General features: G+C 47.2%; 1 protein-coding gene across 19 annotated transcripts in view; it reads left to right on the top strand.

Moving 5' to 3' along the window:
• EIF4G1 (eukaryotic translation initiation factor 4 gamma 1) overlaps positions 1–13,232 on the top strand; it is a 78,953-nt gene that overhangs the window by 31,241 nt on the left and 34,480 nt on the right. For all 19 annotated transcript variants that reach the window (XM_081862087.1, XM_081862091.1, XM_081862086.1 and 16 more), the window contains one exon: positions 7,948–8,048. In XM_081862087.1, the coding sequence (XP_081718213.1) occupies positions 7,948–8,048 (101 nt within the window). The remainder of the gene's footprint in view (positions 1–7,947; positions 8,049–13,232) is intronic.

Genomic DNA, 13,232 nt, shown 5'->3' with positions numbered 1-13,232 from the left:
TGTGATTTTGGTGGTGCGCAAAATTGCAGGGTGGGAGCAGTTTTTTCTTTGCCCAGCTGAGCGCTGATGGCATCCAGTGTGTTTCTGCTCTTGATCCTGTTCTGCAAGTTCCATCTATGTACAAGATGTCTCTGGGCTCAAGTCACCTTTGCAGTTTAGCCTTGAGCAGTGGCTTTACTTGCTGTGAAAGTGTGGAAGTCAACTGATGTTCTCCTTGCTTGATTAAGTTAGAATTCCTTTTGCCGCAGTCATTCTGTGTCACGCACAGTCAAGACAATCTGGGGTGGGGTGGCGTGGGGAGAGAGGATGTTGTGGGAGGGAGAGAAGTCTAGTTTGACTTAGATCTTAAACTACAAAATGAAAGGAGGGTCTCGATTGCGGAAAGCCTCAAATTGAGTGTGGTTAAGAATTTACTTCTACATCACTGTTTGTTACCCAGGTTAGGGACCAACTCTTAAATAAAACACAGAACCAAGGAAACTAATTCAAGTCCTGCATCTAGGAGGGACCTTTAATAAAGAAGTATTTATACTAAACATTTGGCCCAAAATTCTAGTTTTCTAGTTTTGCAAATTCACTGAATAGCAACCCAGTGTTCTGATTGGAAAATTATTATAAAACTAGTTCAGTTACAGCCCGATTCAAAATTGCTTCTGTTCTTTCTGATTGTTGATTCGCATGTGTGTGTGTGTTTTCCAAGTGATTCTCCTCTGCCCCTCACTCCGCTTCAGACTAGAATATGGAAGTGCAGGAGTATCTAATCACTGAGCAAAAGATGTTTTCAGAAGAGAAGGGGAGTCCCATGTAGTTGGATTCTTACCCCTGGACTGCTAGCCTCTATTCCCTTTCTGTGGCTGTGCTCTGGAAATCTAGCTAACAAACAAGGAAACTGAGTGGTGCAAGAGATTTTTGTTCCAGGAGGTTGAGCCTATGATTTTTGACAAGATTGTAGGCTGCGCACGATTGTAGGCTGTGCTCACTATCCCAATTAGTTGCAAGGTTAGACAAAGAGAGACGCTGTAGAAGGAGAGTATATTGGCTCAAGATTACACAGTAGATGCAGTTGCAAATAGGTGTGTCATTGTTCCACTTTCAGTAGGGGATGAGAATTAAGGGCCTTAAGAACAGGGTTCTGGGGAGGGCAGATGAGAACCTCCCTGTGTGTGTGTGTGTGTGTGTGTGTGTGTGTGTGTGTGTGTGTTTCAAAGAGACCTTTGGTAGTATGAAAGCAAAGACTGCAGCATAGTTATTAAGGGATTGAGCTATGAGACAGCAAGTTGCCCTGTTCAGATGTCGTCTCAGCCATAAACCGATGGCCTGAGGCAAGCTGCTGTTTTTTGCTGTCAGCCTCTCTGCCTTTTTACAGGGCAAGGGGGAAGAATTGTGGCCTACGTTAAAGAGCCATTGTAAGGATCGCTGAGATATAACGTACGTGAATTAATGTAAAAGTTCAGAAAACTCTTAGCACTTTCCCTATAAAGCAGAGTTAACTGAGATGATCAGGTCTGTTGGAGTTCTGGACAGCACCATTTAAGATCACAAGAAGGTCTGAGCAAAGGGCTTTCTAGTCCAGCATCCTCTTACCTACAGCTGCTTGCCAGATGCACCTTGGGAGTCCTATCAGCTGGTTATGAAGGCAGTGGCTCTCTCTTCCACAGTTGCCCCCCAGAAACTGGTATTCATTGTATGCTGGCTCTGATACCAGGACTTGAAAGAGTGCAGGGTGGGGCAGGTGTGTTTATGCACTGCTTTTTTTCCTAAAAACATTGTTTTGACTCAAGAAAAATCACCATTTTTATAGTTCAAATTGGGAAAAATAAATACAGTAAATGGACAAAAGTACAAAGATTCACAAAATGTTTAGGGGTATGCGTCCCTCCAGAAAAAAACTTTTTCATGTGCTAGTTCACACTACACAGAGGGCGCTTTTTGTATTGGAAGCGTGTTTGAAAAATGTATGATCTTCCACTGTGATTTTGAAGCGGTGTTTATAGGAGCAGGCCACACGGAATTGGCACTACTACAGGTGCCGCAGAATACCCATTCCACATTTGTAAGAGCTCAGTCATTTAGTGTGGCAGCGGCTACGCTTTGGAACTCCCTGCGCATTGACATTGAGCAGGTGACTTGATTTTACTCATTTTGGCGACTGCTAAAAATCTCCTTGTTTAGACGAGTCTACTCAGGTGCTTAGAAAGTTGATACAGTTTTAATTTGTTTTCGTATTCTGTATGTTCTAAAATGCACTTGCCTTTTTTTCTTGATTTTCTTGTTTTACCTTTATTGCTTGGGGGATTTTTGATTTTTTTTTTTTACAATCAAGCAGTGTATAAATTTTATTAAATAAAGATGTGTTTGATAAAGATAAACATAAGGGGGGGGGGTTTGCATGTGCTGGAAGGAGGCCTAGTCTAAAACTGATCGATTTCCAGTTTAATTTCCTCTCGCCCTCTTGCTTTTTACCAGATGCGCTGATTCTCACACTTCAAGGAAGGGAGCATGCAGTCCCAGTAATAAGATTTTTATTAGAGTTTTTCATAGTACAGTAAGATAACAGTGTGTGTGTGTGAGAGAGAGAGAGAGAAGTAGAGCCTTAGCTCTTGCTGGGGTGGCAAGCCTGTGTCTGGGCTGCATCATGTCAGACTGCATGTGTGGGCTCAGGTGATCAGATGTTTGTTCTTACAAGACGTTGCATGCATTTTTGAGGCTGGTGGGAGATTTCATTGTATGGATGATTGTTAAATCATGGGAACCCTCACCTGCAGTCTGAAAATGTACAGCTGCTACCCAGGTTAGCTACCACAGCAAGAACTAGGCCAGAGAAATGGGTAGCAATGTGAGAATAAGAAACCCCACCACATGGGACTTCTCTTAGAAGCCTCCTGGTGGTACTGTTAAGAACAGGGGTGGCCTTAAAAATGATCCACCACCCATCTGCTCACAAGATGGCTCAGCGGCCAGAGAGGATGGCAACTGTAGACCAGCAACACCTGTGTGGATGCTCTCAGTTTCTCCATCTCTGGTCTAGAAACTCAGGGAGGTGTTTGGTTAATTGCAAAGCAGAGATTATTGGGAGAGTCAGAGTGAGCAGGTAAGGAAATATATTTGGAGCGAGATGTAAGGGTGAAGCCTAACAGGGAGGAAGTGTTATGCCAGTCCTGAGCTGCACATTCAAATAAATAAAAGAAAACATGCAGTGGAATGGCAGAAGAATTGAAAAATCCAGAGCCAAGCTCCCAGGTCAATTTCCCCCTTGCTAGCTTTGTTGGTGCAGATTTTCTTTCCAATCCCACTATTGCCTTAGGGATACCTAAAGTCCTTAGGCACCCACCCACCCAAATGGTTTAGTCTAGATTTCCTCTGCTGATTCTGGACCGATGACCGTTGTTATTTATTGTCAAAGGATATAAGGCAGGGATGGGGAGCTTGTGGCCTTCCAGGTGTTGTTGGACTCCAACTCCCATCAGCCCCAGTCAGCATGGCCAACGATCAGGGAGGATGGGAGTTGGGAGTCCAGAAAATATCTGGATGGCCACATGTGTCCCCATTCGTGGCGTAAGCCTGGGAGGTTCACACATTCGTCTCTTGTCTTGCTACCCCTAAATGTCACAGAAATGGGACATTTTTGAAGCCAGGCTCCTGTTGGAAGTGATCCTGAGCTGCGAAACAATAGTTCTGATGGCAAACTGAGGCTGTGGTTGCCCTGGCCAAGAGGGCATGGGAAGCAATCTTGCATGACATTCCCTCAGAGTGACTGAGAACTGTGCACACTTGTTCTCTTCAACTCCCGTTTGGTCTCAATACTTTTATTTGTTTTGAAATAATTTAGCCCGCGAAAATACAGTTCCAAGAGCGACTCGGCACTAGAGTGTTGGATCATGCCCCTTGTGTGCTTGGGCAGGTTGGGTGCAGGATCCGTCTCGTCTCATCTCTAGGGGCCCCTCTCCTCTTCTCCTTTCTGGTGGGGTCAGTTTAATCTTTAACTGCCCTGCCAGTGGCTGCACAGACTTTAGCCTCAGCCTGGCTTTGGATTGCTGCGGCAGCACAGTAAGAGAGCTGCGGGTTTGATAGCAGCCCCTGACCCAGTCACCCCTGAAGTGGCTTTTAGTCTTACGTTTCCAAGCCACAATGGTGGGTGGGTTTGCGTATGCGCAGCAGGGGAGACAACACATTCTCAGCTCTGCCTTGCACAGATTTGCTGCTGTTGGAGTACACACTCTCTCCTCACCACCCCAGGATTTAATATTTTCCCAAAGCTCTTCTGTCAAGTTGCCTTGAGTGTTTGGTCCTCCTCTTCCTCCCTCCCTCCTTCCCTCCCCCACATGGGGCTCACATGATCACTGAGCACTATTGCTATATTTAGCCTGGACCTGTCCCAGGCTGCTCCTGCAGACTCAGAAATGTGAGCTGAGGCCTCCATCCCATCCCAGTCCTGCATGTCATAGTTCTTTCAGTGCTGCAGAGGTTGCAAAAAAAACCCCCTCCTGCCCACACCCTTTCCCGAAAGGTAGGTGCATTCAGCTTCTTCTGAGGGCTGAGTTGCAGCGGGTGTGCTGAGCCTGATATGCTGCCTGCTCCTATCCCATCCCTTCCGTGCAGAGTTGGGGCCTCTAGGAGAGAAGCTTTTGTGTTCAGGACCCCAATCTGACTCCTGTGCCTTGAGACCTAGAGTAGCAGGAAGCAGTTGATCAGTGCGCAGTTTCTCCTCTTGCAAGCCTGCGGTGATTGGAGGAGGTGAGCTTGATGGTCCTCTCCCCTGCTGCCCATCTCCCACAGGCACTGGCAGCTTCCCTTTCCAGGATCGCTGCCTGCTTGGGCAGCCTCATGCCATGGCCGGCTTGCTGCGTGCTTCTGCGGCTGCTTGCTTCAGGGGTGACTGTCAGCTTGTGAAAGTGCCGCACTGCACTCCCCACCCATAAAGTTTATTAGGCCAGATGACTCAGCACAGGCAGAGGGCTGCTTCCATGTGCTCAGAACAGGCTAGACTAGTCAGTGCAGCAGCTCCTCTCTATGGTCTAGCACATGCAGGCAATGCGCAAGCTGCGGGGTTGGTGCTTAGGCGCACCTGTGGAACTTGGGGCATTCGGGGAGGAAACACCTTGACTATGGAGAGAGAGTCCCACAGGAGGTCTGGAAAGACACTTCTTCTGTAGCTCGTGATCATTTTTGCTTTGAATTTCTCCCACCCTTTAGAAATCCTTTGAATGCCTTCCTTTGTGCCTCCACCGGTCCAGGCTACCTTAGCTCTGACGATATGCACCACACCTCAAGGGTTTCTTGCTTCCACCCTCAATATTGTTCCTTATGATACCTGATTCACCTTGACCTGGTTGTTGGAAGGACTGAACCACAGTTGCCTGAAGGTGTGGGGAACCAGATGTTGCAGAACTACTGCTCATCTTAGCAAGCATGGCCAGTTGTCAGAAATGATGGGAGTTGTAGTTGAAGAACATCGGGGGGGGGGGGGGCAAAGGTCCTCCACACTAGGGCTGGGAAATATCTGGTTTTCACCTTCATGATATATCACCAGTTAAACATTGTGATATACTGATACAGTGGTACCTCGGGATGCGAACGGGATCCGTTCCGGAGCCCCGTTCGCATCCAGAAGCAAACGCAACTAGTGATGGCACGTCTGCGCACGCGCGCGTTGCTTTTCGCTGCTTCTGTGCATGCACGTGACGTCATTTTAAGCGTCTGCACATGCGCGAGCGGCAAAACCCGGAAGTAACGCACCCCGTTGCTTCCGGGTTGCCGCGGAGCACAACTTGAACACGCTCAACATGAAGCATATTCAACCCAAGGTATGACTGTATATTACAATGTCTGAAATAAGGATGGAGCTATGTAGAGGCATTGGCTAGCTTCACAATTTTTTCATAGCACACATCAATTTTTGCATAGCACACATGCATGCGCACTCACACACACATACATCATGATTCACCGTATATTGTGAGATCAAAAATTATGAAACCAGTATCGTGGTATGGGCTTGAAAATGGTTTTGGACACTATATTGATAATATCACTCAGCCCTCCCCCATGCTGTGCTCCGTTGCTTCGGTTCTGTTTGAGAAAACCACGGCAATTAAACTGCTTTTGAAGTTTCCCTTGTAGCACAGTTGTAAATCGGAACGTTTTGTTCTGTTATTATTAATCAAGTTGGTAACCCCTTGAATGTGCAGGACAGCCAGGAAGTAAACACTAGCAGTGTCTGGTAGCTATGCCATATGGAGTCTAGGTTCCTCCCAACCCAGATTGCCTGGATTGCACACAGCTGTAAGGGTGCTCAATGCCTAAGGAAGTGTGGGAAACATGACAAGAATCCCTGTCCCTGTTCTATTTACCCCCTTCTCTTCTCCATGGGCTCTGTTTTACCACAATCGTTAAAGGCTGTCCTCCCATCATTTTGCCCAAGCTCTGGTCAAGGCATAGTCCAGTTTCATGGTTGTCTCCCCTGCCAAAGGCACTCTGTCCATCATTACACCTTAGCATCACATTTATCTTGGGGCTTTCTGTCTGCTCAGCCCCAGAGGTCAACTAGGCGAAGCTTTTCCATTGCTTTCCTCACTTCGCATCAGCAGGTGAGATGTTCGGGAGAGCAACCTCGGAAATCCCTTGATAGTTCCTCTCAAGGCTTTGCTGCAAATGTCCATTGGGATTGGGTGGCCCACAGTTGAAATATCTCATTCTGCCAGGAAGATGTCTGTCTGGCAGATTTTGGGCGGCCAGAAAGAAAGTACATCTTCATATGGTGCTTAATAACTTAGCTGTAGGAGGTGAATCTGTCTCAAGTTGGCTATATGGTGCACCCTTTAGTAGTTCTGCTATTCGTTTGCTCCGGTTTTTCATGTTTTCTACGTATTGATGTTTTAAAATGTGTCTTGGTGAGTTTTTATGGCAACTTTTCTCCTTTGGAGTTTGCTCTAGGGCAGGAATGGCGAACCCAGTGCCTCCCAGATGTTCAGAGCCAGCAAGGCCAGACCCTGGGGATGATGGGAAGTGTAGTTCAAGAGCACCAGCAGAGGCCACAGGTTCCACATCCCTTTTGTGGAACCTGTAATTCTCAACACGATTGCTTCTCCACTCATTTCTAGAACTCCTTGCCCTCCCCTAGACTCTCTTAAGTTTTGTCTCCCAGAGTCTTGGATTCAAAATAGTCTGCCCAATGGAGAGACTAGGTGGGTGCCATGCATGCTGGGCAGAAGATAAGGCCACGAAGCTTGGGAAGGTGGCTGGGGGAGGAGATGCCTAGAGCCAGTCCCTGCTTCTGTACAGTCTTCCTATCTCTCTTGTTTTCTGCTTACAGAGAGAGTTGGTTTGGAAGGAAGTTTGGAGAAGAGCTGAGAAGGTGGCCCAGGGAATTCTGGGGACACGCAGTTCTAGACCACAGCCATACTTTCATTCCTCCCCTCCTTGCTCCATGCAACCAGGCAAACAAGGCCACAGATTTAGCTAGTTACAGCAGTAGCTCTTCAGCATGCCTTAATTTAGGATGGGGCAGCCTCAAAGCAAGGGGTTGCGCCAGGTGGGGAAGTGGGGTGGCTTAGGGACGCTCAGGATCATGGAGAAAGAATGCTGAGGTGTCGCTTGCTGAACAAGTTGGTCCGGATTTGACATTCCTGACCAGGTCTAGAGGCGAACGTGCCACCCTTGAGCCTCCTGCCTCTTTTGGGAGTTCCTCCTGGGATATTCATTCTCTCTCTTCTTGTTCGTACGTGTGTGGAGGGGGAGCCGAGCAGTGACTTGCCCCAGCGCTAGTCGGGGGATTATTTCCCCCACTGAAAAAGGTGCTTGGCAACATCACCTGATGGCTCTGCCCTGCGGTTCATTCCTTTAAGCTTGTGAGATGAGCTCAGGAACTACACCTGCAGATGCATGATTTGCCCCTTGGAATTCTGGGACAGCAGTTCCTTAACTTTCCTCCTTTCCTCCCCTCTCCAGCTGGTGCATATTACCCTGCCCAGAGTGTGCAGCAGTTCCCTGCTGCTCAGGTCATCATGAATCAGCAGCCACCGATCCCGCCAAAGCGAGAACGCAAGACGGTAAGATGGGAGTTTGGGGGGGTGGTGGCCGCTGGGCATGAGTTAAAAGTTTATGTTGTACAGAGACTGCATTTTGTTGGGTGGTTGATGCCTCTCATATCGCCCTCCCTCTAATTCTACCTAGTCTTGGGTTTGAGGCTGTTGAACGAGAATCCCAGGCATTGTGGTTCTCCTGGAACCTAGGAATTTGATGCTGGCATCTAAAGTGCAAATTATAGACTTAGCCCGTGTCTGTGTGTTTATGTTCCAAGGGAAGTGGCTCAAAGTAAAGGTGAGCACAAGTATATGTGCCAGGCACTGGGATCTTGCATAGGTTTATTTAGAAGTAAGCTCCATTAAGGTCAATGAGACTTGGGCTCAAGTTGGGGCTCAGGGACTTGTGGCCTTCAGCTTCAAGATAAGAGAGTTGAGCAGCTTCTGCAAAATTGATATGTTACCGCATTTAAACAGAAAACACACACAGCCTGTAGTATTACTGAGTAGGGCTGGGTGATACCTGGTTTTCAACACTGTGATACATTACCAGCTAAACATCACGATATACTGACATACCACAATGTCTGAAATAAGGATGAAGCTGTGTAGAGGCATTGGCTGGCTTCGTGGTTTTTCCTGCATTGTGATTTTTGCATGGTGCATGCATACACACATATTGTGATTCCCTATATATTGCCAAGTGAAGAATTCTGATACTGATATCATGATACGGACTTAAAACCGGTTTGGGACAATATATCGATATATTGCCCAGCCTGATTACTGAGATTATGAGGGCCAGTTGGATCTTCTAAAAGGAGAATGCTGGAGTTCAGGTGCCAGAAAAAAACTGTAGCTCAGTAGAATAGCATGTGGTTACAGCATCCTGGCAAATCCAGCTGAAAAGATTTCAGCTAGTAGGTTTTGACCTGAGATTTGGAGAGCCGCTGCCAATCAGGATAAAAAGGTAAAGGTAAAGGGACCCCTGACCATTAGGTCCAGTCGTGAAGAACTCTGGGGTTGTGGCGCTCATCTCGCTTTATTGGCCAAGGGAGCCGGCGTATAACTTCTGGGTCATGTGGCCACCATGACTAAGCCGCTTCTGGCGAACCAGAGCAGTGCACAGAAACGCCGTTTACCTTCCTGCCAGAGCGGTACCTATTTATCTACTTGCACTTTGACATGCTTTCGAACTGCTAGGTTGGCTGGAGCAGGGACCGAGCAACAGGAGCTCACCCCGTCGTGGGGATTTGAACCGCCGACCTTCTGATGGGCAAGTCCTAGGCACCCACAGCACCACCCGCATCCCAATCAGGATAGGTGATGCCTATTTATATGGCTCAGTAAACTGACAGGGTCTGTGGCAGCATTTGATATGAGCCTATCAGGAAGCCATTCCCTCTGCCAAGAAAATCCTTCTTCTAGAAGGGTGCGGTAGTTGGCCTTGGCTGTTTAAGTGGTAAGGACATCTACTTGGAGCCATTTTATGGTTTCCTCTATTCTCTAGGTTTAGCCCTGGCACTGGCAAGAGGTTTCCTGTCTCAGCCAGGGAACAAATTTAATTCCTGGTTGACTTTCTCTTGGTAACTGTCTCCCTCCCTAGCTGGAGTCATGGCTGGCATTTTGAAATCTATTATGTTTTAGAAGTCTATCTAACCGTCCACACACACCCATTGCTGGGTTTTTGTGCAGTTATCTGAAGTTGTCTTCGTGCGGAGAGCTCGCTTCGCCTGTCCCCTGCCGCTGAATTACTTTTGCAAAACTCACGGCGCCATAGGAAATACACAGCTACACTCCCAGTTGGGTGCAAAAGACCTTCAGAATCTCTGTGAAGCCCGATGGAAAAGTGTAGCTGCTCACCTTTCCTCAATGGATTTTGTGTGTGTGGATTTGGCAGGGCAGGGGAGCAGGGCCCCACCTCCGCATGCTCTTGTGTAATTTCCGGCCGAGGGGCATGTGGCAATCTGGGTCAGAGTTCAGCAGGGATCAGGAGTCCGGAATGCAGCTCGGCACAACGTTGAGAAATGGCAGGGGAGAGCAGGCTGGAGCTGTGCACAAGCTGAGGCTGTGGCTAGGTGTGGCTGCACGCACCCTGGGCTGGTTATCCTCCATTACTTGTGTGGTATGCTTCCACATGGCCCATTTCCACCCTGTGCCAGTTAATGTCTCTGGAGAAGAATCGGGTGAGAAGATTTCCTTTCTCCAAAGGAAGATGCTGGCTTAATAGTAGCTTTTGCAAGTGTCTCGTCCCTTCTCCCTGTGCTTCTGGATATCTTCTTTATGCCAAGCCAAGGTGATTGGGACGAGGGGCGGGGCCTTCTCTGTAGTGACACCCTCAGCACAGAACTCAGTCTCTAGACCAACCTCACAGGTAAATTCTTACTTTCTCTGTTTAGGAGGATGTCAAAGGGGATTTTCTTCTGGCAGGGGTGTTGGGACGTGGCATGACAGTTTCTCTTTCTCTTTTTCCTTTTAATCGAAAACTTTTGAGCTTACCGTAGTCCTGCCCATCTAATGCTATTGCTTTCAATATGATGATGCACATTCATCACGTTTTTGAAGTTTGGTTTATTTCAAGCTGCCTCTCTGGAGCCATAATAGCAGGGTGAAAAATTGCAGCAGCTATAAATAAAAAGATGCATTACTGACAGGGGCTGTCAGCCATGCAGGAGCCACATCCGTGTCACTAGTAGACCCACCTGGTGCTCTCTAGATGTTTTGTACTACAATTCCCATCAGCTCCAAACAGCATGGATGTGTGATGCTGATGCTGATGGGAATTGTAGTCTCAAAATATCTAGAGGGCACCAGGTAGGTGAAGGCAGCACTAGCATTAATACTTGATATTTTATTATGCTTTTATATGTGTTGGAAGCCTCCCAGAATGACTGGGGCAACCCAGCCAGATGGGAGGGTTATAAATAATAATATAAATTATTATAGCAGCATATGGATGGGATTGGAGCTTGCTTATTCTTGGTGGACACCTTGCCTTCTCCATCGCACATTGCACAGAACATAACAGGTAGACCTAGAGGCACGGACCTTGTGCATGTAAACTACATGTGGCTCGTCCTGTTTCAGGAGATGCATTCCATGTTCCTGGGGGGAGAGAAAGATGTCTTGTCGGAGGCGCACAGGCCATAGACCCATCCGAGCTTTTCCTCCTGTAAAAGTTTTGGGGAAGTGTTGTGTAAAATGCGGGGATCTTCTGAAAATGTTCCACCCCCCCCCCCCATTTTGCTAGTCATTGTAACTGTCTTGTGAATCCTAGTCAGGCAGGGTGTCCAGCAAGCACCTGAGCTGTTTATAGCTACTAAGGAGGGGTTGTTAGAGCAGAGAGTTATGCTAGACACTTAAAATAGTAGCATTTGCATGCAATGAGTTACGCCCGTGTAGGCAACTGGTTGTCGCGGCCTGTGTGCCTTGTGTTGACTGAGTCGGCTTTTCTTCCATCGGCTGATGATGGTTGTGTTTATGGGGATGTGCATGCGAACTTCACTTCTGAGGCTGTGTGATGTAGGCATGAAGCCCCTTTTTACGGGCTTTGGCAGCCGTTTTGCATACATCAGTGAAGGTGGCAAAAGGGTGGGTCCCTCTCTCCCCATGTCATCCCTGCCTTTTAGTGTATACATATGTGTAGAGTCAAAGACCATCTTAGTTGGCTGCTGAGAAGCATTTACAAGCAGTGTTATGTATAAATCTCCTCCAGAACATGGATGTGGGAGCCTGAGACCTTCAAGAAGCAGCTGGACCACAATTTGTACCATTCCTGATGTTTGGGAGGGTCATTGCTCAGTTGAGAGGGTCATAAAGTAACTGAGACCATACCCTCCAACATTTCTATGATGAAAATCGGGACATCCTAAGGAAAAGCAGGACATTCTGGGATCAAATCAGAAACTGCGACAGCTTCTGTAAATCTGGAAATGTCCCTGTAAAATAGGGACACTAGGAGGGTCTGTGAGACCCGCCAGTCACATAATGGTGGTGCAAGAGCAGAGCCAGTAACAAAATGGAGGCAGAGGTTGGCGTAACCAGCTGGCAATTGGAAAAGTAATTTTCTACTGATAATCTTCTCCTCTGATAGATCCTGCCATTCCCACCCCAACAGTTGTGGGGCAGCATACAAATGCCACTTAACAAATAACAAGCAAAATAACAAGCGAATTTTTTTATTTTTGAGTAAGCAAATTTGATTGGTGTGAGCTTGGTATAGCATCCATGTGCCTGGCATAGGTCACTGTGACTTTATTGCAACGTTTCTCAAACTTGGATCCCCAGCTGTTGTTGGACTACAGCTCCCACAATCCCTAAGCACTGGTCCTGCTAACTAGGAATTATGGGAGTTGTCCAACTTTGTGGCCATTGCTGCCTCCTGCAGCAGTGAATTCCGAAGGTTAACTATGCGTTGCGGGGGAAAGTACTTTATTTCGTCTTGTCACAAATCTTCCAACATTCAGATTCATTGGATGCCCCCAAGTTCTAGTATTTTATGCCCTTACCTTACTCAGCTTTTCTCTAAACCAAAAAACCCAAAACAAACCAAAACCCAAATGTTGTAAGCTTTCCTTGTAGGGGCGTGTTTGGTTGCTCTTTCCCAAACCTTTCCCAGCTCACCTTTTTGAAGCAAGGTGACGAGAACTGTACACAGTATTCAAAGTGTGGCTGTGCTGTAGGTTGGTAGAACGACATTATAATATCAGCAGATTTATTTTCCTTTCCTTTGTTTATGATCCCTGTCAATGCATTTTTCACAAGTTGCCACACACTGGGTCAGCTAACCACTACAAACCAAGTGTCTCTTTGTTGGTCAGTTGCTGCCAGTTCAGACGCTGCATATATATGTGAAATTTAGATATTTTGCCCTGAAATATCTCTTGTCGCCTCCCACCTCACCTCAGCTGACCCCTTATAAATGCTGGGTGCATTACTGTTAGGGTCTCTTTATGGACAGAGTCTGGGTTGCAGCCATCTGCTGAAGGAGCAGGAGAAAAACCGGCCCATTTAATCTTTCGTCAGCTCCTCTGCGAGCATTGAAAGGGTGTCTGAAGTGCCTCATTCATGTTGAGTCATCTGGAGTGCCATGCCCTGGTGTGAATTTGGCACATTGATGCTGCAGCCAAGAGTGTGCGCTTATTCAGAATCCAACTTGGTTGCGTGTGTTTTTTTAATTACTGTTTTATGTGTTAACTTCCTGGAGCTCTC

Source organism: Podarcis erhardii (assembly GCF_964252035.2).
Source record: "Podarcis erhardii genome assembly, chromosome: 5".
NCBI lineage: Eukaryota > Metazoa > Chordata > Lepidosauria > Squamata > Lacertidae > Podarcis > Podarcis erhardii.
Note: the sequence above shows the minus strand (reverse complement) of the source record. Positions and strands in the feature narration are given on the sequence as shown.